The sequence below is a fragment of the Anser brachyrhynchus genome (genome assembly GCF_964034855.1).
Source record: "Anser brachyrhynchus genome assembly, chromosome: 2".
Taxonomy (NCBI): Eukaryota; Metazoa; Chordata; class Aves; order Anseriformes; family Anatidae; genus Anser; species Anser brachyrhynchus.
In genome coordinates, this window is record NC_137695.1 from 125,494,918 (window position 1) to 125,522,259 (window position 27,342).

At 39.8% G+C, this 27,342-nt stretch overlaps 1 protein-coding gene across 2 annotated transcripts in view; it reads right to left on the reverse strand.

Moving 5' to 3' along the window:
- CPA6 (carboxypeptidase A6) overlaps positions 1–27,342 on the reverse strand; it is an 84,647-nt gene that overhangs the window by 17,576 nt on the left and 39,729 nt on the right. For both annotated transcript variants that reach the window (XM_080580860.1, XM_080580859.1), the window contains exons 3-6: positions 15,000–15,124; positions 11,592–11,706; positions 10,522–10,623; positions 9,587–9,691 (exon numbers count right to left, since the gene is read on the reverse strand). In XM_080580860.1, the coding sequence (XP_080436986.1) occupies positions 9,587–9,691; positions 10,522–10,623; positions 11,592–11,706; positions 15,000–15,124 (447 nt within the window). The remainder of the gene's footprint in view (positions 1–9,586; positions 9,692–10,521; positions 10,624–11,591; positions 11,707–14,999; positions 15,125–27,342) is intronic.

A 27,342-nucleotide genomic window follows, 5' to 3' on the forward strand; every position in this document is an offset into this window, starting at 1 on the left:
TCAAACTTTCAAGGTTGAAGCTTGAACTGTGTTTGAAACCTGAAACCATTTTTTTTTTCCCAAGTAAAATCTTACTTTCTCTTTCATAATATACAGAAAACATTGCCCATAGGAGGAACACAAAAACAGCAATAGAGAAAAATGACGGTGTGATGCAACTACTCTGCAGCACTCAGAGGAGAGCCCATAAAAAGAGTGTGCAAGGGAGAAGGACCTGAGGTATCCCAAAGGTTTGCTTACAGTGCTACTTAGAGATTCAAACGGAGAAGATACTGAAGCAGAGAAAAGGCAGAGGGATGACAACATGATTGACATGTTAGAGAAACAATGAGCAGTCCCACTGTGGCTGGGACCACTCCAGCAAAAGCAGTATCTTGTGGGGAAGAAGCTGGCTGCAGTTCCACAGTTCTTAGTGGAAATACGAGATAGAACTTCTTGGTCCTGCTCAGAAGGGTAGTACATAACAAAACCCTCTTAAGTCCTAAATTGTTCAAGGACTATCTAGGTGGGAAGGGAAAAGCCAGTGTTATTCTGAAGCACTATGAATTCTCTAAAAGGGGCAACATAAACTTGTTTCCTAGTAATTGTGTACAACTAATGCCCACATGAACTTAGTGGCAACCAACCAAGATGTTGGTCTTGTATATATTGAGGGAAACCCAATATAATTCACTTGAGTAGATCATTAAATTAAATAGTTGAGATGCAGTTAAATAATTAAGATACACATTATTGCCTATAGTTCAGTTTCTGAAATAGCTAAGTTGTTGAAAGCACAGAATTTTCTTTCACAGTGTTTCATGATAAATAGTGCCTTTGCATATCAGTAGTTTTACTGAGGTCCTATTTACTCAACATCATCATAAAGGGCTGGGTTGCTAAAATATAAAGCAGTATTTCTTCCCTAGGACAAGTGTTGGAGCAACAATGTGAATTGTCTTCATGCACTGAAAAAGAACACACTCAACAGCTTAAAAGCCCTCACGGGGCAGAATTTGAACATCTTAGTGATTAATACTCACATAGGAGTTTGCACTAACAAATGTCATTGAACAATTCCTACTACAGGCACAAGACAGATGCAGGATTACCTTTATTTTATCAAAATGCATTCACATTGTGAAAAAATGAACAGCTGCAAGCACAATGAAAGTAATTTTAAGCTTCTTAAGATCATGGGTAGTTGGGAAGATGCAGCTGGGTAGTTGAAAGTACACAAGAGAAATAATGCAGAGCTTTTTTTCCTTTTGGAAAAGGAAGACCAGAAATAATTTTAAATATGTAGATTTTCACCATCGTGAAGGTGTCACATCAAAGGAAAGGACCTTCTCTAAACAATAGTAATGTTGAATAGAACCTGGGAAAATCTATTATGGACCCGAAAAAGAGAAGAAATACTGCACAGCATAGAAATGGTTTGCCACAGCTGTTTTTAAAACAATGCATCACATGCCTCATTGTGGTGATATCACGGTACTGCACTCCATCTTTTTTGGCATTGGCTTAGGTTTTATCCATTAAAATAATAATAACAATAATAATAAAGCATCACAATCACAACTGAAGACCCAGTCCTGGAAACTCGTGTTAGTAGTATTCACAGCTACTTTATTTTCCTACCCGTCAGAATTGGTACATATCAGTAACATCTGTTTTCAGTAGTAAGAATGTGCTGGAGAGATGCAGAAACTCAGACCAAAGTGGGATGTAAGTTGGCTGGGGAAATAACAGACCTTGTTCAGAACTGAACCAGCTGTGGAGTGGAGGGGAGATGTTGAGTGGTAGCAGAAACTAGATACAGATAGGTGTGATTATGGCATGGAAACTTCAAATGGCAGGAACAGCATTTGGAAGAAGGAAAAAACCATGCGGATAAAACAGATCCTGCATTTGTACCAGCACCTCTTGCTGTTGAAAGGCTGATGAATGAAGTACTGAGTGAAGAGGCTGAAAGAGGAGATCTCTCTGATGGAGCAAAACCAAATAACATTTCAGGCAGAAGCTCCTGACAGAAAAGAATGAATTAGCTAAAGATAAGTAAGGCTGAGTGTTTCAAATATAGATGCTGCAGGATGAAACAGATGGATTTTTCCCCCAGATAATGGATATACAGGGAGCACTCAGAGAAGACTTTTTTTTTTTTTTTTTTTTTTTTTGGTTAGGCAGCTAAAAAGACAGCTGGGGAGACTAGAATCTGGCAAACAATAAAAATTAAGCTCAAATGATTGTATGACATTTACTGAAAAAGCTGTCAGAGCATTTGTGTAGGGGTGGCCAGGTGGCTGGCCCTTCAAGGTGAGAAGAGCCCAGCCTTCACAGTGCCACAATCACTCACACTTGGGAAGGGGGCTGCAGGGGGACAGCATGCAGCCCTTAGAAGTTTCTGGTCCTGTTTTAAGAAACAAGGGTGAACAGAAAACTGATGAACAGGAGGAAAACACAGAAAAGAAGATTTTATAGAGTCAGCAGATGCAGTGGTTTAAAAACCACCAACAAAAAATGTCAAGTCAAACCAACATCAGCTGAAGAGCTTTAGCTGAAGGGAAGGGACCTTGGAAAGAATGAACGTATCCAGCTAAAGTTTGAAGGGAAAAATCTACAGATACAGTATTTGTTTTCACCTTACATGCCTCTGACTCTGGAATATTTCCAATAACTTCAAAAGCTCTTCAGGTTTCTGAGAGCCAGTACTCAGATATATGCTAAGATTAGGGGTACATCTGTCCCCAGGAACAGCAGTGGTATAAATGTAGGGCATACAGGGAGATACAGTCAAGTTCTTGCTCGCTTTCCTGCACAGCTCAAATCCTCTGCTAGGAGAATGTAAAAAAATGGAGATGGAAAGCCTATTTTGGTGTTTATGTGTGTGTGTGAACTAACTACATTGTCTCAAAGAATACGTAAATACAAGTGTAATGAGCATTCTTTAAATCAATACTTGTGTGAAATACTGGATTGTGGGAATGTGGCATTTCAGCTGTACCTGTCTGAAAGGCTTAAGTCTGTTGAGAAGTGATAGGTCAAGCATATAATCTTTAACAAACATTAGTGTGTTGCTTCACATAACTCTTACAGACCCCTGAGATCAGAATATTTATGAAGTGGGTGAAAAACCGGTGTCTGAATCTCTTAATCAGTGGGGAGAGCAGCCAACATTTTGAGGCTCTTGTAGTTACAGAGGGCAAGGGGAAATAAATCTCCTGTGTCTTAAAGGCTTACCAACTTTGATGCAATTCAAGACCCAGAAATGATCCAGAAAGTGAGGCAGCTTTCCTGACAGTGTGGACATCAGCACTGGAATGAGTGAGTGACTGAGTGCTGCTCTGCCTGCTGACGCAGCATCTCACAGGTGGTTTGTCCATCAGGACCTGGGCTGTGGAACTTTGCAGAACGAGTATAAATGCTAAACTGGCTTTCAGCAGTTCTTAAAGTAGGAATAGTTATAGCTTTATGGCCTTCTGACCACATGGCCTGACTAGCGTTGAAGAATAGCCAAACCTTTTTAAAATCGTTGCCGTCTTGGTCTCCTGCTTGGACCTGCCTTTGATCACACTGTTGTCCTCATTCAGTTCTGTATATGTATCTCTATTATTTTAGGTATTCTGCCCTCACAGTCAAGCACTTCATAAACATTCCCTAGAAGAATCTGAGGCCTCAAAACTTCCAAAATTCCTGGTAAAAACTGGTCTCTGGGGCCTGGCCTTCAAGCCTGGTGGCTGCTTTATTGGCAGTATGCATCCCAGAAGGTGTCTCATAAATCAGTCTCAAGCTTAGAATACTGTAGGCAGGTGTTGCCATTTTGCTTCTTGGACAGTCTCTGCATTTCTCTTAGCTCACTGCTATGGAGTGCAAAGATAGGATTGGGATTCAGGCCTGGCTATGGCAGCAATCAATATCAATGTCAGCATTTTAAAAAAATCTGCCCAGCCTTTTTTTTTTTTTTTGGCTGGGGTTACCTGTCTGCTCCCTGGCTGCATGATGAAGCACAAACACATTGCCTTGGATAATATGGGAACTCATGTAATTGGGATCATAGGAGACACACATTTCAGAATTTGGCCTTGCTACCGTGCATTTCTCAAATTAAAGTATATAGAGCTTATTGATATCTTTCTCAGATTTGGGATTCTTTTGAGATTAGACAGCTATTATGACCCATATGATGCAGTGCTGCAAGGGCTCTTGGCTTCAGAGTGCACATTTGGGTTCTTCTTTTATACAGCTCCTTTCCAGTGGATAGGGGTGAGGGAATTGTCATGGGTGGTCTAGCAAGGTCAATTCCTGAACCAAACTTATCAAGTCACCTTCATCAAATCCAGAAAAGGCAGAAGTAGTTCTGAAAATGTTTTCAACAAACTGGGTAGGTTCTGTCCCAGAGGAAACAGACAGCAACATTAGTAATCCAGGAAAAAAAAAACAAAACACAAATAACAGTCTCACATTAAAGAAATGTGGGTATGCGCAATGTGCAGTGCAATGTAAGCACAATGTGACACTACTAACATTTAAAGAATAATAATGTTATTTTGAGGAAAATCCCCAAACTTAGACATTTCAAAAACATAAAAGGCTAGGGAGTCTATAGAAGAGAATGCCACCATTCACATTTGAGGTGTAGATCTGCTGAAATGGCAGTTTTCCTTTTTTTCCTAGAAAGGCCCACTCTTGTGGATTGGTGAAGAAGGTGGTAGTAGAGGGTAATGTATTTCCAAAGTGTAAGACTATTTGCACTGTCATTTGAAAACCTGATGAGGCCACTCACTTAGGGGACTGCATTTGATCTCAGTGGACTTTTTCTTTCTACTTGCTATTGTATTCTAAGTACATTTTGTCATGAAGAAGTACAATCAGTGCTTTTTCCATGGAAGCCGTTAATTAAATTTCTTGAATTTTCTAATCTTTCAGGTTTAAAATACAACTTCTTTCAACAGAAGCAAAGAATAGGGCGTCTTAAAGTTACACCTCTTGTATTTTGTTTTCTGAAAATGTTGTATGAGCAACATTTCAAGGTTATATATCATTGACATGGCTCAAATGGCAGCATTTATTAGAAGGAAGAAAGTCAAACCAGATGTAATGTGAATCCTCATCTGCTTCCACTAAAACTGAAATTGAAACCTAGTTTTGATGTCAATTTGAATAGCAGCCTGTGAATGATATTTCAGATTTTCAAAACAATGGTAAAATCTTAAATCTGAGGTCTGGATAATTAGATGTATGAATTTTGCTTTTAGTCTCTTAGCTACACACCCAGTGAAGAGGAGTTAAATGGTCTTAGTTAACACATATACATAATGTACTTCTGCAAAAAGTCTGTAGATTTTGTTTCCTTGTTTATGTGAAGGGCTATTTAATATTGGTTAAATATGTTATGTCTGATTTTTTTTTTTTTGTCTAAAGCCTACTGCTTTCTACAAGGTAATTACACATAATAGAGTCCCTTTCTTTCCAGTATGTAATATTTACTAACCCATTTTAATGTATGATTAGATTCCATGCAGATGTTTTGAAAATGTAGGAGGATATTTTTTTATTTTTTAATTTACTGCTGTGGAAACAAATTCCGGGTTGCATTAGATTCATTTATCTTTGCAGGTTGCCTTCAGAGTAGTCCATGTGTAATCAGTTCCATTTTCTTTCACAGTTCTTATTGCTTCCCTATACTCCACTGCCGGTTCCTAATGTTTCCACTGTCAGGGAATTTATCTCTGGCCCTTTTCAGCTGAGTAAGGCTTGAGGCTGGTGAAACTCCACTGTAAACAGTTATCCATGGCAAATAACTATTGCCAGGTTTTCTACTACAATACATACACAGACACTTCTCTGTGGCTCATTAGCTGGTACCTAAAACTCTGATCCTGCATGCACAGGAGTCCTATTTCTTGACCTAAAATTCAGTGACCATGAGGTAGGGTTTGTCAGAGAACATCAGTATTACTAATCCCTGTAGGACATCTGATTATCTTTAGCTGAGACTAAAGGCATTCAGGGCCGCCTACTACAGAAACAGACTGAATTTCTTATTAACACCAGACCTATGGGATACCAAGCCAAGGCCAGAGCTCATCCTGGAGTAGATTATAATTTTTTTTTTTAAAGGAACAACAACAACAACAAGAAAACAAAAACAAACAAAAAAACCCCACTCTGAAACCAAACAATGGTCTTTGCTCTCCTTTTGTTTCAGAACACAAGGAGGTTGGTTTTGTACTTCAGTTATATTACTACATAATGCAAAACTCTTCCCTGTGTGTTCTTTCTCTTTTTTAGTCTTAAACCTCTCCCTGTGTATCTTTCTCCCTTTTCCCTTAGTTCAGCTGTTCCTTTTCTCTAACTATTGTATTTGCCTGAATCTAGAAGGAGCTTGCCTAGCAGGCTGCCTCTTGTCTTCCCACGCTCTGGCCCCACATCCTTATTTCCCAAGTCTGCTCTGCCTTGCTCTGCTTTGCGTTTTCAGATAGATGGGAACCAGGTCCTGTGGCTGCTGTGGCTGAGCAGCTACAGATGCTTTGGAGAAAGTGGGGAGTTACTGCCTGTGCCCCAGTAAGCTGCTAACAACCAGTTGCCCGGTGGCACATCCACCATGTGGGAGGGAGGTGGTGTCTCCCATGCATGCAGGAAATTTGCTGGCACACCCCAACCTGTCGCTTCCAGGGGCACAAGGAAGATACTGAGGGCTCCCAAGCTGGCTGGTCATGTCTTGAGCTTGAATATAAAGACACGTTCATACATAGAGGCTGTTTTCTAAGCTAAATCTCCTGAAAAGCCTTGTGGTACACTGGAGCATGGATACTTTAAAAGATGGGTTATGTCTCGAATCCCACATAGACCTCCCACTTAGGTCAGGAGGTTTCCTATGTATAAAATAGCTTGGGAATTAAAGTCAAGTGTTTCAATGTAAGTGACAATAAATTGTTCCTCAGCTTATAGCCATCAGGACCCCAAGGCCACCCCCAGGCCTTACTGTCAGTGCCCATCCACAGGCACCCCACCCTGCCCAGGGCCCAGGACCCCATTTCAGCCCCTGGGGCCATCAGCCCCTGTCCCAGCAAGGCCTCAGCAGGGCCAGCCTCCAGCAGTCCACAGGCCGGCCCTACCCATCCATGGTCCCTGCTGAGCTGGGCCCATCCACAGGCCCACATCCTGGCCTGTCTTTGGCCTGTCCCAACCCCCAGGGAGGTCCTGATACCTGGGGCTCCTGGCTGGGGTGGTGGGATGGGACAGGCTGCCAGGCCCATGTCATCCCTGTCCATGGCCCCCAGGGAGCCGCCAGCAACTCAGCAGCCTGACAGTGGCAATAAAAACAAGTGACAGAGGTCACAGTGTGAAGTGAAAACATGATAAAATATTTCAGTCTGCCTGTGCAGTAAAGGGACGCGCATCTGCTGTTCCTGCTAGAGGAGAGCCTAACTTCACATAAATCCAGCTTCTTCTTTTGCTTGCCTTAAATCAATGGGCTTGTGGTGCTATTCCTTAGAGTTGACAGACATGCCTGGAAAAATCGGTTTCCAAGTGGACTGCCCTTTCTCAGAACTGCCCTTAGGCGCCGGGGAGGATGGAAAGTGGTGCTTACAGGAGACGTTTGCCAGCAAAAGAGAATTGCAGAGTTTAAAGCACAGAGAGACCTACAGTTTTCCCAGAGTTCTCACTAAAAGTGCCCAATGCCTTTGAGAAAAGCATTATTCTGATCCAAACCATGTAATTGTCTTGTCTCTTCTCCCCTCCTAGGCATTTTAATATAATGAGGCTGTAAGCACAATTCTTATCCTGATGCATTTTGCTTTAATGCTGGATTGAAGTATTGCTCTAAGGAAAGAAGAAAATGTCTGTCATCTGTGAAAAAAGGCAATCCATGACCAGGATGGGCAGAACTATACATTCTTGTAGTCTCAAGGAACTCTTCAGTTCTGTAAAAACTTTCTTTAATCTAGGAAAATGCCTTTATATAGTTAGTGAAATATTCCTACTAGCAAGCTACTCTCTGAGGATCTCAAATAACAACCAGAAGGTTTTCATATCCACATACACAGCCTATGTTGTTCAATAAGCTCTACAGAGAAACCTAATGATTTTTACCTTGCTTCCACATTGTAGTGCTTTTTGTTAAAACCTCCATGAGGAAGATGTGCCTGAGCAGAAGGCTTTCCACCAGTGCCTGTGTGTTCCAAACCTCTCCCTGCCTTCCTGCAGCCTTTTCTCTGGGGTACGAGAGTTGCTCAGGAACACCTGCAAGTTTGTTCACCTTCACACTAAAAGGAGTTGTAATAAAAATACACATTATCATTGCACACAGCTTTGGAGATCAGCTTCTGGATCTGGTTTAGCCCATCCATCCATCAGCAGCTGTGCTGAGAGGCTCACCTAATTGTAATAGCTTCATTATTTCAGTACTTGCCCTACATGCTGCTGTGACTTTTGGAGGAATTCACATATGTTAATATGATCATCTCAGCTATCTCTGTGGTTATGACACAGTCTAATACCATTAGGGTGAAAGGCTGATCTCTGAGGTCCCTACCAACCCGGGTTTTCCTGTGATTCTTTTCTATGATTCTAGGGTGTTCATGATGCAGAAATTTACTCTCATGAAGTGACTTACAGGGTCAGGATCTTTTTGCTGAATGGAGAGACCCCAGAAAATCAAAGGCAGATAAATAGCATTCTGGAATCCATAGTGATGGAGTGGAAGAGAAGTGAGAAAATTGTGTTCATAGGAAGGACCTTGCAAAGAAAGATTTTGCATCATTTATTTTGTGCAAAAAATGGTATGCAAAAATACTCAGAGCACATCTGTTGCTTTTTTTGAAACCTTCTGTGACTTCTGTAAGCTGCATTGCAAAATAATCTCCACTGTGCAGATGATATTTGGTCTCGAGAAGATGTTTTTGGGTAAGAGGAAATGTGAAAATCTTGCAAACATATCATGCATCTGAAATGAATCCCAAACTAGAAGAGATTAAGTATTGATACTAAAAAATAAAAATAAAAAATCCGTTGTACAAGTGGAATGCAAAATTACAAATCCTTTGATTTCCTTGATCATTTGAAAATTTGCAATATGAAGGTTAGATCCCAGATATCAAAGATAAAGGGGGAATAAGTCCGATAGCACTGGATCAAAGAAACATTGGAGGAACCATATGATATTCAGATAATACAAAAAACATAATTTTAGATGAAATTTGTATACAATTTTAGCTTCCTATTCCTATATAATTACACAAAAGAGAAAGGTCTTTCTTAATTCAAGTCCTTAAAGCAAAGATATTGCTGATCTGATCTGAAGCAGTACACACTGGCACTGATTTACCTGGACAATTACCAGATTTAAAGTCTCCACATATTTAGGTCTTGGAATAAAATCCTACTTCATATCTCTGCCAATATGTGTCTGGCATATTTTTGTCCTGTGCCTAGCTGTGTCTGGCTGTCGTTATCAGCTTCGTTTACCAAGCACTTAGTGTTCCACAAATATATATATATAAAAGCAGTAAAACAGCTAGTTATGGTTCTTAATAGTAATATACTAGATGAAATGTTTATTGAACTGAAGGAGCTGCATTGCTCTAAATGATTGAATACTTACTTCTTTCACAAACCACTGGCAAAAGGCAGGGCCAATCCACTCTCTAGCATGAATCCCACAGTCTATCCAGACAGCTTTCTTGTAAGGTCGTGCTCTTTTACCTAGCTTGAAGTGTGAATATTCATAGACATATCAATTGATCTCATGACATTGGTGAGACAAAATAATGAGAAAATAACAGAGTATTTGAAATACTGAACCATTTTGAATTTCCCTGTATTAGGGAACACAAACTGATTGTTTACAAAGGGAAATGATATGCTGATATGGCCAAGATAATGAGCCTGACATATGGAAGAAAAATACAGGAAAAGTGAGATCTGCCAATTCCTCTTTTATGAGTAATGAAGTCCTTAACTATCACATGGAGCAGGGTAAGGAAAAACAATGCTATAGGAGTAGCCTGGTGCAGAATCAAATTTTAGGAACTCTGAACAGTGGATGAAAAGAAAGTACATTGAAATTAAATTTTTTTTTTTTTTTGTACCTTGTTGAAACCTTCTAATTCTGTGGTCCTAATACTGCATTGAGAACACACAGTCATGGATTTTTTTCAATAGCTGAACAGGATGTGTGTGTGGCACATGCTGAGAAGGGATCCAGAGGGATCCTCTGAGATCCTTCTCCTAGCGGAATTGCTTTACAGGTTGGCTGCAAAACTTTCCAAGTCCCTTAAATCCAAATCCTGCTAATTGTACATGCTGTGTACTATCTGCATGTGTATTAACCCAATTAAATAGGATTTGGCATTTAGTTTTCCAGCTTTTTTCTTTTTTTCATTAAGGGTGACATTCAGAATGATACTTAGGTCTTAGTAACTCTTCCTTAGGAAACACTGGTAACCTGCATCTCTGGTGCACATAGCATAATAAAGTAACTAAGTGTCTGCCACCAATTCCAGATTTTAGTTTGCTCAATGACTATTTAATCTTTACCTTGAGTACAAACAGTGGTCTCCCTTCATAGGATTTTCCAACAGAGAACATATGAACAAGATCTGAATGACTTTTATTCAGATGATACATCCAGTCTTGGATCTGCAAATACAGAAATAAAATTGTTGCTTCAGTCTTTGCATTTCATGGTGAAGCAACTGTTATTAATCTCAACTGCCAGTCCTCGGTATGTTTTTGTATTTTCTTGTAGTTTTTCTTTTTGTCTTATTTGTTTTGTTTTGTGTTTGTTTTCATAATCAAATTACCATTGGGTTCTCATAGCTCTATTGCCAGAGGCTGGATGCTGCCTGCAGTTACCTTTTATTTTATTTAATTTTGTTTTTTCGAATGTTATTATTGGAATGCATTAGCTGTTCACCAAATATCTGCTGATGAATCTAATAAGCTGCTCCCTTTAAACAGTAAGAATGGACTAAACAAAGGAGACCCATGAGTCTACTCGTCAATACACAGGATGGCAAACAGATTCAGTAAGCAAGGAGTACCTGTAGAAACACCTGTAGGATTCAGCACTACTTATATTATTTGCTTATTTGTCAGGCATCAGATCTCGTTGACGCACAACAGCCTGCACGCTCAGCCTAGTGACTTCATTTTGGTGCATACTGAAATTCTATGTGTGAATACACTGACATCAACAGATTACACAGCTGTCTTTCTGGACAGTATCCCTTCTACATGAATCTGTATTGAAATGCTTTGAAATTGTCTTTGGACACCTTGTGCAAATACTTAAACTTTTATTCATACTCCTTACTGAAATGAATCAGTGAGATTAATCACTCAGTGAAATCTCTTACATCAGAATAGAAGACCTGTTTTAAGAACAAAACTCAAAAGCTGTCAAAGATAGTTACATGTAAATATATGCCTTGAATAAAAATGCATAACAATATATATATTTTAAGAAGGTGCCTATTTTTGAACAAACATTTAGAACACTTCTGAAGATGAGCAAGCAACCATAACTTGCACAGAGGTTGAAATTTCAGTCTCATGAAATGAGGCAGATGTAGCAGATACAAGGTGCAATATGAATTTTCACGTACTTCTTCCAGGGAGTGATATACTTCGTAGTTATACCCAGGGAGGGACCTTCGATTCCTGTATGACTTCAGTCCAGTTTGGTTTTCTATTGCTTTCTGCAGATCTGATATGAGAATCCTAGGTAAAAAAAGATTTTTGAAAGACTAGTAGAACACACAGGCTAAAGCAGAACAACAATCACATTTGGAAGAAATACAGTAGGAGTTAAAACATCCTGATGTTACCTCATCTGTTATATTTTGACAGTATAGTGCTTGAGGCTTATTTGAATATATGCTGTCGACTAAATACTCCAGTTGCTTTGAAATCAAACAGCGCCTTCAAAAAACACAATGAGCTTGTTAAGTGAATAAAACAGAATGATGTAAATAATGCAGCCAATGTGAAGAAGAAACCACTTCCATTTGTTTATGGAGCAGCATTTGTTGTCATCTTTTATAATCCAGTTATACTATGTGATCATGGATCTTCAAAAATTGGTTTCAAAACCATAAAAAATATTTTTAGGCTTAGAAAAGCATGTACACACTTTCTCTCAGGAGTATCATACTGGCATGGTCTATTACATATGTCTATAAGTTGTGGAGGCAAAAAATTAAAATTAAGAATTTGGTAGGTGGCATTATTCTGTCTGAAACACAAAAAATGACAAAGAAAGTTTCTTAAATATGGTTGTTATTTACATTTATCTACTTTGCAATAGTTGTCTGCTGGTTATTTTAAAATAGCTTGGGAAAAACATGAAACAACACTAAGTGTAACGAATATACTTGCAAAAAAGCGAGAGTCTTTGCATTAAGAGCAAAAGGCAGGAATAATGGTTCAAGCTGAAAACTTTCCTATTTTATTCCAGAACCAAATAATGATACAAACCCAAAAATATGACATGGAAGATATCTAAAAAGAATTATTATATCAGAGAGGGTGGAGCATCTATCTCTTCCATCACACAGTAGCTGGGAATATCACCACTGACAGCAATAGCAACGCCACTGTGAAACTGAGGGCAGTGCTGGTATTGCTACCTCCTTTTGAATGGAACTTCAAAAGCGCACAGCAATGTGTAATCTCCACACCATTAATTCATCATTCCTGTAAAACGATGGTCACACTCGACCTTTTAAAGTCTTACAGGCACTAGCTGCAATGATCAGAAAGAGATGGAAAAAAAAAAAAAAAGCATTCACTCAGATCCTAAACGAACTAACTGCGCAGCAGATACCTCAAAGACAATAAGTCTATATCTACATATAAATCAAAGTAAAGGTTATCTGCATTCTTCAAATGTCTCATGGAAGTAATTGTATAATTAAGAATTACATTGTTCTACATCAGAAACTTTTATTAAACAAACTAAGGACTTATAGTCTTGACTTGCAAAATGCCATACACTGTAAGACCAGTACTGTAAAGCACTTAAGCCTCTAATTAGATTAAAGCAGCGTTTTTATTCAAATAGTTAGGGCATCTAATATGTTAAAGAAATGCTTACCTGCTGTGCTGAATTCTGATTAGTGTAAGTACCTACCAGGATCATGCTCTGTTTGCTTTCACAATGCTAGATTTGATTTCACAACTCCTGCTTGTCCATGTGTCTGCACTCCAGATGAGGTATGATAATCTTTGTTTACTTTTAAATGACTGTGTACTGTGCGTATAACATCCAAAGGCTCTTCAGTTCCTCAGATCTGAATACAACCTAAACGCCTTCATTGCCAGAGAACTAACAATCTAGACAGCTTGGTGCGGTAATGGTTTGTCTGATGCCTGACCTATTTTCATGGCTGCCTTGTCATAAAGTCAAGCACTGGGACAGACAAGCCTCTCTTACAGACAAGGGATGGTCACCCTGTCCATTACTGGGGCTGCTTCATGCTTCCTGCCTTCAGACATTGGCTGCACATCCCGTCAGCCTTGCTCCAGCTGCTCCCTGACTATACCTGCTGCTCCTCTCATGACAAGCCCTCCCAACTCTTGCTGAGGTACAGATCTCAGGAGGCTTTTCAGGACAAGCACACGCTCATCTGTGGCTTTGCAAGGTTTTGCTGCTAGGTGTCCTGATGGCTGGGGCAAGCAGACAAGAAGTCCGAAATGGGCAGCAGGAAGATGAAGAGAGGGAGCAAAGAAACAGCCTGCCCCTAACAGAACACTGCCCAGCTTCCTCCTAAGCACACATCTCTTGTGTGCCAAGTGTCACAGAGGTCCTCTGGAAAATGGATATAGGGTATTCCAAGTGTTTGCAGCATAATGCAATTTTAGGCAGAATGCAGAGGCCCTTAGCTCTTTCTTAGCTCAGTTCATACCTTTGCATGCCCTGCTTTGCAGCCTACATAAAGTTCTTCATGTATAATGAGTATTTATGACACATATAAAGTGGTCTTCTGTCATTTCATTAAGGGTGATAATTGTGAGCAGGAACAGCAGCAGGAGTGAATGCAGCTGTTGGGGCACAGTAATTAAGGGACTTTTTTGTTATAAGCACAGGAAAACAATTACAGAAATCGCCATCTCCTTTTTAAATGTAAACAACACTGAAGCAGTGTAAACCCCACATGAAAGTAGCTCTGAACTTCAGCTACTGGGCCTGAATAAATAATTTCCTTATGTTTGTTTTTGTATTTTTAGAACAACAAATTAGTAGGAGACCACAGTTGCAATAAAAATGGAACTTTGATAACAGCACATATAATATACAATATGCTTTGTGCCATTCTCATCTTCTCACTGAGAAATAAGTATTAAAAGCCTCATGTAGGGCTTTATTCATCAGATGCTTGAGAATTCAAATAACTCTTCGCTGAGTATTCATGTACTTAAGCATCTCACTGAAAAGGCTTTAATGACAAGATCATCACTCGTGTCTAATATAAGTGTATCAAATTGATAAATATCATTTGACAAGTATACTTCAAAACTGTCTAGAATGTTTTCAAGAAACCCTGTAAATGATATCTGATCCTTAACGTGCATTTGTTCCATATGACTTGAATAGGGTCAGTAGGAATGGAGAGTTATAAAACAGAACCAGTATGTTCCTTTATAATTCATGAACTCTTTCCTCCTCATTTACAGCATACTTGTAAACAAGCCTAGCTCCTGCTAAACACAGGGAGAGGCAAAGCAGACTGGAGAATTAGTAATTACCATCCCTCTCTTAACAGATGTGATTTCATATACTTTGAAAACACTTAAGCTTGACTCCAAAGGAGGACATTTAATTAAAACTGCCTGCCTGTGGGAGATTTTCTGTTCTCCCATTAAAATGGTTCTTTTCTTGGCAATGCCTAGCTGTCTGCCAGTCTAATTGCTACATGGAACATATTTTCAAGTGCACTTGGTGTGGTAGACGCAGACCTGCCTTGGAGGCCAGGTCTCTGGATAGATGCACAGAACAGGAAGCACAGGCTTACGTGTACTGGATGTTGGCTTGCTGGAGGAAGGGTAGCAGACTTCGGGATGTGTTCTGTGGCACTCGCACGTCGGTGACCGTACCTTCGACGATGTGGAAGGTGCTGCTGGGCTGCCACAGGTCCACCTGTAGTGCAGGAACCAACCTGTAATTCATATGTATTCAGTGTAGGTGGGGAAATCGAGGAGATGGCACGCTTGAAGCTATGTAGGCAAACACTGTAGACATGGTATAGACAGTAAAACTATATTGGCTGGTCCAGCTGAATACCTAGGGAAATGGAGCAGATTTTGAGGAATTATTGTGTTCAGTTTACCATAATTCTCCTGGGAGATTTGCTAATGGGAAGAGAGAATGGCCTCAGGAATGTGCCCCCTCAAATGGCTCAAAACAAAGGCTACCTCCAACTTTGTGCTCCTCCTTGGGCTACTATACATTCCCTGTTTTATTAGCTTCTGTGGAGTCCATGAGTCTTTATTTATTTATTTATTTATTTCATGAGGTGTTTTTTATAGTCATTAGTGCAGTAAAAGAAATGAACACTCTGGAGAGGTGGAAACTGTGACATGCACCTGTGTTGTTTGCAACGTGTACCATTTTATTTTTGATAATAAACAGATCAGAGTTCAGTAACAGAAGGTCATCAGTGCTCCGAAGGAAGCTGTGATCTACCCAATCATTTTAAATGAAATGACAAAATGGCAAGATTAATATAGTGAAATATTCACAATCTTCTAAAAAAGATGCTAGCTACTAAATTATAGCACAATTATTTATTGCTATCTATACTTGAATATACCGAAGGAATGCTTCTTGTTTCCTTTTACTTTCTTTGGTTGCCAAATATGAAATACACTTGGAAATTTTAGCCCAGAACTTGAATTTTTAAGAAAGTTTCCAAAAGGGAATTGAAACTTGGTGTTCTGTACCCTGCAGCAAATGGTGGTGTACTGCTCAGCCATATCAACAACAGATGTACAGACTCTTAAATGGAGGTGAAAAGAGTTTCTCCTCAACCAGTGCAAGTCCAGTGGCACAAATCTCTTCTGAGAGCTGCTGGCTAGCAGTAGGAATATATGGAATGGAGTACCAGCAACAACCTCTGTGTAAATATAACAAATATCTGTCAAGATCCGCCAGCCTTACAAATATGTTTGTGTACTGAATATAAAGATAATAATTTAGTAGGCACTACCATGTATTCACATTTCTTAAAGAGAATTTAAAAATTATTAATACATGATAAATATCCTTTGAGGTTTATTGTGATCAGTTGTGCTAGGCTGCACTGATGAAAGTCATGGACACAGCTCATGAGTGTCCCTTTTCTGACTTGCTTTCTAGGTTTATAAGAAGGTTTTTATAAAGTAGGTTTTAAAAGCTCCTGACTTCTGTGCCACGGAAGCTATTTTGGAAATATCTAATACCTCTCAGTCTTGTTTTGAACCTTATTTGAGAAGACAGTACAATCTCATAACAGAGGTTTAGTTCCAACAATTTCTTAAATGGTTGTAAGTAAGAGTAATCTGACTACCAGGAAGGCATCTGATGCTGAACTTGATACTGCCACAGTAGTGACTTCAGTCCAGTTAATCCAATTAAATGTTTGCTGCATCGGAAGGAGAAAATGCAAGCACAGGGGCAGTGTCTCCTACTCCTGCCAAAACCACTCTTTGTTTCATGCTGCCACAATATGGTCTGGAGATCCACGTGACAGTGGTGGGTAGGCACAGCATCTTTTGAAGTCTAACACCAGGACTGGCAAAGTTCATGAGGCTTGTGAAGCTGACAGCAGCTATGGCAGATGGTCAGTACAAACTGAACTCATGAATTAAATGGTGCTAAATGCAGCTTATAAATAAACATCCTCTCACTGTGCTAACACCTTACGTTTGTCAGTTTATCTGTCTTTCGTATTTTGATTAATTATAGTCATCCAGTGAAATTCCCCCCTAATTCAACGAGGTTGATTTCACACATGGTTAATTAGGAATATGTATTTGACTTTTAAGATTTATGCCTAAAAATACACAGCACAAAGGGTAACTTCATTGCTCTTGGACTAACAGCATATCAATCAGCTCAGCATGAGACATCCTTATAAAAATAACAACAAATTGTTACATACAAGCTAAGTGCAACTGAAGCATCTCCTAATACCTAAGCATACAAAATGAGATATAAAAGTTGCAAATATTACGAAAAATAATCACAATTGAGATACACCTGAAACTTGTCTTTGTTCTTGGTAGTTATTCAGGATTTATTTTGGTGAATTTCTTCAGTATCATGGAGAGGAAAAACCAACATTCACAGTATTGGTTACAGCGTCATGGAGCTTTTTCATTTCCGAGGTGTTCTACTATCCCTCACATTACTGGCTGCAAGGAAATAGCAAAAGCACAACTAATCTTTTAAAGGATGAAATCAGCAGTATATTGCACACCAGGAACTGTTGACAAAAATGCAGTATTTCACTACTGGGACTGCGCTGGAAGTGAGACAAAGAAATCCCATTTTTAGAATGCAAATCACTCCTCTTCAACCCAGTTCCCTATTTGGATAGTGTGGTTTCATCTGATTCCACTTTTTATCCTTTGCAATGTAAACAACGTATTGAGTGCTCATCTGGGAGATGTTACCTGTGCTGTTCAGAGCAGCACTTCAATTGCTGACTTGATTTTGCTTTATAAAGCATGTAACAAGAAACACATTTCTTCAACAGACATCTTATTTATATTGCAGCTTTCAGCTTGGCCTTGGCATGGTGTAGAGACTGTGCATGAAAACAAACAGAAGATGGGTTGCAGAATAGGCATGTTTGGACTGAGTTTAGGAGGCCTCATCATTGCATCTACAGTGGATACTGAGGGCTCCATCGAAGTCATCGCTCTTTTTTCAGCATCATTCCTCCAGCAGTCATGCCTTGGATTTCCATGCTGTGCTTCACTGGCTAGCAAGTGGTGTTCTTCTGTTCTCTCTACTGTTTTTGAAGGTGTCCTGTCCCCACACATCACACATTACTTTTTGAACAGTGTTATGGATGGTGTACCAGTCAGTACCAAAAGACATTTATTCATTGTGTAGGTTGTGAGATTCACTAGGTGGTGGGACGATTCTCCAGCAACCAGAACAAGCAGATGCAGAAATCCTACTGAACTTCCTGAACACATAGCCAAATAATTGAAACACAAAATTTACCCAGTATCTTGAGGCTAGAGGAAAAGAGATATGCTTTAGTGTATGTCTGTAAACCTAAATATTTTCTTCTCCTTTGACTGGGCCTTCCAGTACTGTTTCCTTTGCAAGTCCTTTCCCACATGTCATGCACCAGGTTGCCTTTAGGGGGTCATGCGCTGTTTCAGGCTGTTTCAGGCTGTTCTTGGCCTCTGGACAACAAGCAGAATATGGGCTGGATTTTTCAGCAGGCTCAGACTTGGGACCAATTATTCGGCACCTGCTGGTGCACTCAGGTGTGACTCTGGGGCCTGTTCTTGGGGTCAGTGGTGACTCCACATATGCACACTGCGTGGTCTTTCCCAGAATCTCACTGGAGGCATGAGCGTTGCTTTCGATGACAAAAAATGTTTCTATGAAAAGCACACAGAGAAATACCTTTTCCCAGGGGTTTTAAGCATGTGAAAAAACAAGGTGTAAGAGATTATTAATTGTGATTATATAATAAGCATCCTTTTTTTAACCGCACATCCCTTTTTCAACCTTGCTCCAACCTTGCTTTCAACCATAAAGGTCCCTGGGATTCAGTTTGTGCTTAGGAAAGCAGATGCTCTTTGGGTTTCATATAGGCCTTTCTCTTTAACTTGAGGTGCTAAAGAGAGCTGAAGGGTGTAAATGTATTTGCTCTAACCTGGACAATTTCCAAACTACAGCAAAAATGAACTCATTCATCATATTTCTAGCTTTATGTCAATGTATGACAATGAAAAATCAACACAAGGCAAAGGGACAAATATTTAAAAAATATTCAGATGCTGAGCTAAAAGGATTCAGAATTTCTTCAAAAATTAAAATTATGGAAATAAATTTCAAATAAAACAAACATTTCCTTGGCATAAACCTATGTATCACAAATGGTGTACACAAATCTTTGTTGCCCTGCTGAGAAAGAAACCAGAGCAGGGTGCTTTTTCTTCATTAGTTCCAGGTTTTCCTCCAGCTAGTTCTGCACCTGTGGAAAGAGAGCCCGTGAAGAAAGCAGTCTCCTTGCTCTTCCCCGGGAATGCAGTTATGACTGCATAAATCCCATGCTCCCTTTTTTCTTTAAGTCATTGAAAGCATTCCACAGCGTCTTATACAAGATTTGGTATAATAAAAGTAGTATATGATACAAAATAATATAATACAAAGCTCATGCTTTGTATTTAAAGACATTTTCATGGACAGTAGCCTCCAGTTGTTCTTCAGTACATGTTCGTAAATGGGTGTTTAATTTCTTCTTTCATTTAGCATGTATGGACAATGCTTAGTGCTCTCATCAGGTCCATGGTCATGTGTAGAGCCAAAGAGCTAACCGATGCTTGTCATTGAAACTAGCGAGGATAAATCTGCCATGATTTTCATCTGCTATTTGGACAAAAGCATTTACATGATTTATCAGAGTTATATCTCACAAAAAAGTAATTTTGTTACACTTCTATTATTATTATTTTTTTTTAATATCTGTACATTATTTTGTATTTATTGAGTTGTATACAGCAATGCATGTGTGAAAGCTGGCCTTGCCCTTAACATCACTATGAACATGGACTCTAGTTTCTGATTCCTTTGAGAAATGTTGTCAGCTGTAAAGTTCAGGATATAATTATTGTTATGACGCCATCAGCTGAAATGGCTTGGCATTTCTGAGCCTCTTGTAAAAGGGAGCTTGCAGCCAGTAATGCAAACAGTAATGCTCTTTGCTCATGGCTCTAACAACATGTTGTGTGCTCTGTCAGGATGTACGGGTTTTGCATTTACGTCTGTATGCTCATGTACAGATGTATAAACACTCTAAACAGTGCTGAAACTCATTAGACATGTTTTCAGTTAGAAATATGATACTAGAATATAGAGAATAGAAGTGGAAACTGCTCTAGACTCACAAATGTTGTCAGAAGTTTGACTATCAAAGCTTCATCATATAACACTTAAGATATAGTCACACGTATACATACACAAACACCCCTCGCATGAACACATGTAGTATGCAACAGAATGACATTTTAAACTTCTTTTGGTACATTTGCAAAGAAGGAAGGAAAGAAGAATGACTCCCATGGACTCTGACGTGGGTAGATAATTATAGCTGTGTTGTAGCTCACCTGGAAAAAGTACAACTACTCCTCTGTAATGTGTTCACCACTGCAAATATTTTCAGGATCAGGAATGATTTCATCCTCACTTACTCCTGCCAATTGATGAACTTAACTGCCAGTTCTGGCTGCAAATCTCCTTCAGCTTCCCTTTAAGTGCAGCAAATGGTCCGACCACGAGTGAGCATGAGATTCCCTGTGCTTTCTAAAAGGATTTACAAGTTAGTCCTAGTTGCTGGTGCAAAGTAATATAAGTTTCTGATTTAGCACACTAGACATTTAATTGGCTCTAACTTTTCAGTATTTATTTGCTTTGAGTGAGGCTGGAAAGAATAATTGTGCCAATAAATTGGGATTGATTCACTGGATTGCAGCAGTCATAATACTGGCAGTAATAGACTGGGAACAATGCACAGCTTGAGGTTTTGAGTTTTGCAGATCTTTGTGAAACTACAACACGGTAATGATATGGCTACTCCATTTACACTGATATAATTTTACCCACGACTCTACACTGCAGAAAAGAACTTGTTGGTTGTTCCTCAAGAGAGCCACTGAGCAAGGACTGAAGACACAATTATGTGGTAATTGAATATCCATTCTTACAAGTACAGATGCTACCGGGCTAAGTAGATTTGAAAGATGTGAAGCAGTCTTTAGCAGACTCACAAAAATAAACAAATAAAGCAACCTAAACTCTATTTCATTTCTTATTAAACTATTTTTGGCTTGGTTAATTTGTAGTTGTTGCTGTACTGCATGAGAAATGGAGTCTGGGTCTGATCCTGCTCCTGCTGAAGTGATGTGAGTTGTGCTGATGACTTTGTTGAACTTGGACTCAGGCTTCCTCACCTGTTAGAGAGGAAGAAGATTTCTCCCATCTCAGAAAGTCTAGGCTTGCTGCATCTTATGAGAACAACACACTCTTTATATCTGGGATCTTCTGTTTTATTGTGAATCTTCTACTAACGCTTTCCTGTAACAATATTTTCCTTCTGAGCCTGGAAAGTAGTTTTCTAGACACTTGTTCTGAAATACTGATGTTTAACCTCTTCTGTTATCTGACATTCTCTCTGTATCTGAAATTCTCTGCCCATATCTGACCATTGTATGAGTTAGAATAAAATTTGGACTGATAACTAAAGCATCTGGCTATATAGATATAAGATGCTTGTAATATGTCCAAAGTAAAACGCACACAGCCCTGGCTACTGAGCTAATTCTGTCCTTCTGCAAAGTAGGAATAGCTCTATTTAGGCTGTCAGGCTTTCTTCCTGCATTTTCAGATGGACTTTTGTTCTCTAAAGCCTTTTTCAGCGTTTGCCTTTGGAGCTGTAAACTATCAGATTTATAGCCAACTGATCCTTTTGCCCTATAAGATATTTTCTGATTCCCTGAACTGCAATGACAGGATCAATTCAGGGATTACAATGGATAAGCAGCTGCTGTAGAGGCTAGAAAACAATCAAAAGGCAATGGAGCTGTGGCTTCAAGGCCTGCTAGACTGGCTCCTCCCAAAGTCAAACTGCCTGGCTGTGCCCAGGAATTTCTTTTGTAAAAACTACTGAAGAATGAGTGGTCTGACTCTATTATGCCAGCAATGTTCACAGAGCAGTAGCTTCTTTGCTACCTATACAAACAACCCTGATTCCAGGCAGGCATATATGATAAAAAGTGCTTGTAGACCACCGATGGAGTAGAAGTTATCAGTCAAGGCTTAAATGAAGTGGAGCTTCAAAAATTATGCTTACAAAGGAAAATTCCTGAGCAGATAAATGAAATCTGCAGGGTCTGAGAACCTGAGCAAATCCCAGTTTCTTTGCAAAGCATTTTGGAATGTGACATTTGTTTCTGTCAGTCAAGTCCAACAGAATTAAAGCCATGAAAGGGCTCATAAATTAGCAACAGGCTTCTCAAGTTGTCTCCTAAGCAAGGAAGAACAAACGACAATAGTCAACCGCTGGAGAGGGGTGTGGGACAGAGAGACAATGGATGGACAAGAGGAGCCCTGAGGGACACAAAGTGGGCAGTTCTGTAATACTCAGGTCACTGTGGTACTCTTGTCATGAGTATTTCTTTTTATTTATTGATTACTGTAACAATTTACAAATGATTGGTGTGAAAAGAATGAACCTGAAAAAAGTATTTCTGGTTCAGGAATAAAATTTTGTTTCATATCTATAAAAAGAGAAAATATTTATAGGAGAAAAGGGCTGCAACAGAGCACCTAGGATTTTAGATCAGCACCTATGAATGCTTCAGAGCAGAGATCAATAAAGAAACCGTGAGACTGATCAGCAACTAGAAAGATAAAGAACTCCACGAGTATGCACTTGAATTGTTAAAGAATTTGCTGCATTTTAGTCTGTCACAACCATACACAAACCGGTCTTCAGCTTTGCAATGTTCTTGCCATGAAAGTTGGAGGAGGAGCTCCACCGCCGTTTACCCCTGCCATACTCACTGCCGTATCTGCTCCAGCGGTCTCTGGCCGAGGGACTGTGCAAAAGGTGTTCAAGGGTGTGGGGTGTTGCTGGTGCTGGGAAACAGAGTTACCAGGCTCTTATTTTTCTTCCCCAGAGAAATTGAAAGAAGCTTGACACAGGAGCAGGCCAGAGACAAGAATTACTGCTGACTGATGGCATCTTGCCCTTGTGCAAAGCAGTGGCTCCCAGCTGCCGCTGCCTTATTACTGAGTGACAACCAGGAACCGGGACCTTTTGCCTCAAAAGAGAGCAGGGGTCTCCCCACCTGCTTCATTTCTTTTGACCTCAGACATGTACTGCCTTAAGAAGCGGCTGCAGATGCGGCAGTGCATGAGGCCTAAGAGCTTTCTGAGAGCCTGCTCTGGAGGGGTGGCGGTGCTGTGGCCCCAGCTGGGGGCTGCAGGGGGGCGCGGGGGACCCGGCCGTGCCTGGCTGGGGCACAGCCACCTCCTGCTGCTTTGCAAGCTGCTGGTGGCCAGCCTGACTCAGTACATCTGGCCTGCCTTTTTGCTTGGTTACTGTGGATGAGTTTATTTGTTGAATGCAAGCAAGTTTAAGGAACTTTGCAGGACTCACAGCAGACAAATTTTCTGCCCTAAGGCTGACTGCTTTTAATGGCAGTTCAGGTCTACAAGTTGTGATCATCCTATTGGGGAAAAAAAGCAATGTTTTGTCACCTACAAGTTAATTGAACTGGCCAATGAAGGCATCAATTTATAATAATGATTAATAACAAAGCACTGTGGGCAATGGAGCTACAGACCAAAACTAATTTGTGGAAATTACTCAGCAAGTGATTATGACTAATGTGATTTGCCTTTGGGCAATTCATGAACCAAAAGTTAAATGTGTGGAATGAAACATTCATTATCCATTATTCACTCAGTATAGACAATGGCATTTTTACTGTAGCAGAGCCTATACACTCCAGGCAAGTTTAAGGGATTTATTATAGTAAGCATTATATGGATTTATTTTTTTTTTTAAAGAGGCAAATATCCATCCTAAGGAGCTCCAGATGCTAAGTTTAAAAAGTCTAGAGGGGCTATACCATCTGTAAACGTGTATGAGTTAGCCTTATAGTTCAAGTATTGGTGGCAGAGCAGTCCTGTTTGAGATCAGGTTTTCATGTGGACTGAAGTCTTCGAGTATTCTTCCAACTTCTTTTGCGAGCTTTGTCACTGACACTGTGGCTAGACTGTCACTGCTGCCCAAGTTAATTAGTGGGGGCATATTTTAAGATACTTCAAACACATTAAGACACACGGCCAACTCCAAGATCATTCTCCAAGGAAGTCTCAGCGCAGGTTGCTATAAATGCACATTGAAGGAAGTACTCCTTTTGTGCCTGAGCCTCTTCCCAAAGTGATGGACCTTGCAGCCTGCTGACTTCGACAGCACTGGATGCAGCATGGCAGAAGGCAGCGCTTTCCCCACTTCCTTCCTCACTTCCCTGGTGTTTCTTTCTTTTCCCCAAACCATGTGAGGCAAACAACACATAGTTTCTGTTGGATAGATAAATCCTTCTAGAAGATAACAAATCAATACTTTCCCCGTGCTCTCCTACATTTCTAAAATGTTATCTGGTATGGGTTTTTCTTAAGCAAGTCTGTCAACAGTGGGCACACTTTATATTATTAAGAAATAGAGAATCCCCAGAAGTAGAGGAGGTCTCTGTATCTTAGCAGGCCACAGAAAGAAAGAAGCTAAAGCAGACTTCATATGACAAAATCTGCTCAGGAAATATCAGTGGTAAGGACAGTTGTTAACAGGCAGATAAAACAAAATGAGTGAAGTGATACATTAATCACTCTTGTAAATGCCTGTTTATTTTCTTCATGATTGTTTTCACTTTGCCCAAGTCAGCGGGCTATAAGAAGGAGTAGGTAGCTTTGCATTTGATTTATTGTCTGCCTGACACCAAAATACACTGCTTTGTCGTAGGATAATCAGAGTACTTTTCAGTGACTTCATGATTAAGTCCTTCAGGAGGATATGCTCATGTGAACTGGACAGAGATGAGTTTTCCTTTTAATTCTTTAGGTTATGAAAGACATGCCAGAGACAAATGTTAAGTGACTATGCCTTATAAATGTAGATTTTAAAGGCAGAGGGAAATGGCTGAGTAAGCACAGAACACCACGAGTCTATAATCAAACTCCCTCCACAAGACACAGCAAGGAGCAAGCCTGGGGAAGGAGGCGTTGTCTCCTCTTTCCCTTGCCAGACAAAAGAAAAGAGCAACCCAACAGTAGCTGCAGCAGCGTGGTCATCAGCGCTTATGGAGCATGTTGCACTCAGGGCATGCTGCTTCTGCTTTTTCATGTGGTCAGTAACACCCTTCTGTGAAGATCAGAAGTTAGGGATATAACTCTGGGTAGTGTGGTCTTACAGTCACAGTGCTATCCTAGGATTTTGGAGGATTGGACGTCCAGGTCCCAGCTCTATCACTGATTAACACTGTAGTTCTAAGTGAGCTGTTCTTCTGTCTGTCATGACTTAGTGCTGATCAGGAGATAGATAGTTTGTTGTATGCAAAGAAATTCAGGAACAAGAATGTGGAGACTAACCCTGACATTACTATAGAGTTTAACTTTTTTGGCACCTTTGAAAAATACCTCGCCTCTAATAGACCAGCTTGCCAGGGTACAGAAACATTTGTCTAAATTTAAACCCAAGTGCAGGAATCCTTCTCAATGAGAATAATGAAAGTGGTGTAACTTTTATTTTCACTGTCTTCTCTTTTCTTTTAATCCTGTCAGTGGGGGAGAATACTATCAGTCCATATCATAATTCAGGTTCAGTTAAATTTTTAAATTGCTTTAAGTAAAACATTAATATCCTTCAATAAACCAAATACTTGCAGTTATTCCTCAAATACTTTCTCTTACAAAGAAAAAAGAGGAATTGTTTCGATTTGATCATTATTTAGGTACAAATCTGTTATGTCTTGAAAGGATTCACACAGAGCATGTCAGTAACATGATAGGTTGGTATTAATTTACTGCTCAAACCAAAATACATTCAAAGGAGTTGGGTCTTAAACTTGTTCTGGTTTCCAGACTCTAAAATGTAAAAATCCAAAGCCCAGTACCCTGTAATTAGAGCAATTCATATATCTGCCATGACTCCTCCTGTTCATCCCTCGGTTGTTAGTCAGGCAGACTGTGTTAGGACTATGTCAGTGCTTTGTTTGCAGCTTATTTTGCACTATTGGTGATTTTTGTATGTGTGTGTGTGTATGTGTTTCACTGTCTTTATTTTCTTCTAAGCACATTATCAGGATCGTGCTTCAAGGCTCATGTTTAAAACATGGAAGGTAAATCCACCGTCAGTTCAGTTTCCAACTCTGGAAATCTGGGAGTCAGGAGAAGGATAGGGGAGAGTCCTATGGAGATTTGAGATGCTGCACAACTCCACATACATGATTCTTCAGAGGCACTGATAACTTGCAGTCACTAATAACTCCTGCTGGTACTGTGAATACTTGGCACTTATAACAAGTGCCATTTATCTATTACTTTATGAGGAGATAACCTCAGATTGTTTTTCTGGGGGTGGAAGGTAATAATAAGTTAACGTTAAACATATCCATTATTTGTTAGCACCTCTGGTGTCTCTTTCTGACCCCATGTAGATGAGAAGCAAAGCAGCTGCAGATGGGACAGCCCTAAGACCTGAAAAGCAGCCAAACCCAGCCTCTTTTCATAAGACTGGGCGTCAATACTCTCTTTTTTTGAGTCTTCCCTTCAGCTCACTACCTCAATGAAATCAATCACTTTCTAATTAACTAGGCAGATTCCGATGCACTTTGCCAAAATTTTATTATCCCGTTCTCAAAGTTATAGCATGCAATTATTTATTCAAGTTTCTGCTGCTCCCACTTTGATGGAATTGGGTGAAGGAATCTCTTTCTGGGAGCCTAAGGGAGCTCTGTAATGAGAAACAGTTGCAGGAAGGTGAGTAACCCTTTTGCTTTGCAGGGTTTGCAATATGAGGAGAAAGGAAAAAACATATGTTCTCCCTCTTCGCGTTCCAGCATCCATGGGAAAGAAATTAATGAAAAAAACAGCTTCCACATGTATTTTTTGGGTTTATGGTTAGACTTTTTTCCTAATTGTGAGTGAAATGATTATTCTTTTTGGGGTATTACTGTAACATTCGCAGTTGAGGGTTAGGACCAAAGTATCCCTGAGACATTAGTAAGCACTGCAGAAATAAATGTAAGACAATATTCTTTAAGAAACTTGGTCATTACAGTGCAAAGCTCTATAAGACATAGGATTGAAACATACCCTCTGCTGAACATTGGGAGAAACAAAGTTGTGTTTTTGCAGTAAAATGTGAGATTTATCATGTAACGTGAATGTCTTGAGAGTAGCATTCACAAAAGTTAGCATCCTGAGTGGGGAACTAAGTGAACATGGCAGTAAGAAATGTACAGGTGATGGAGAGTGCATCAACCTACCTGCTTAAAGCTAGTGAGGCATCATGCCTTGCCTGCTGGAGCACTCAGCAGTGAGCCTTCTCCTGGGGTGGGTGACCT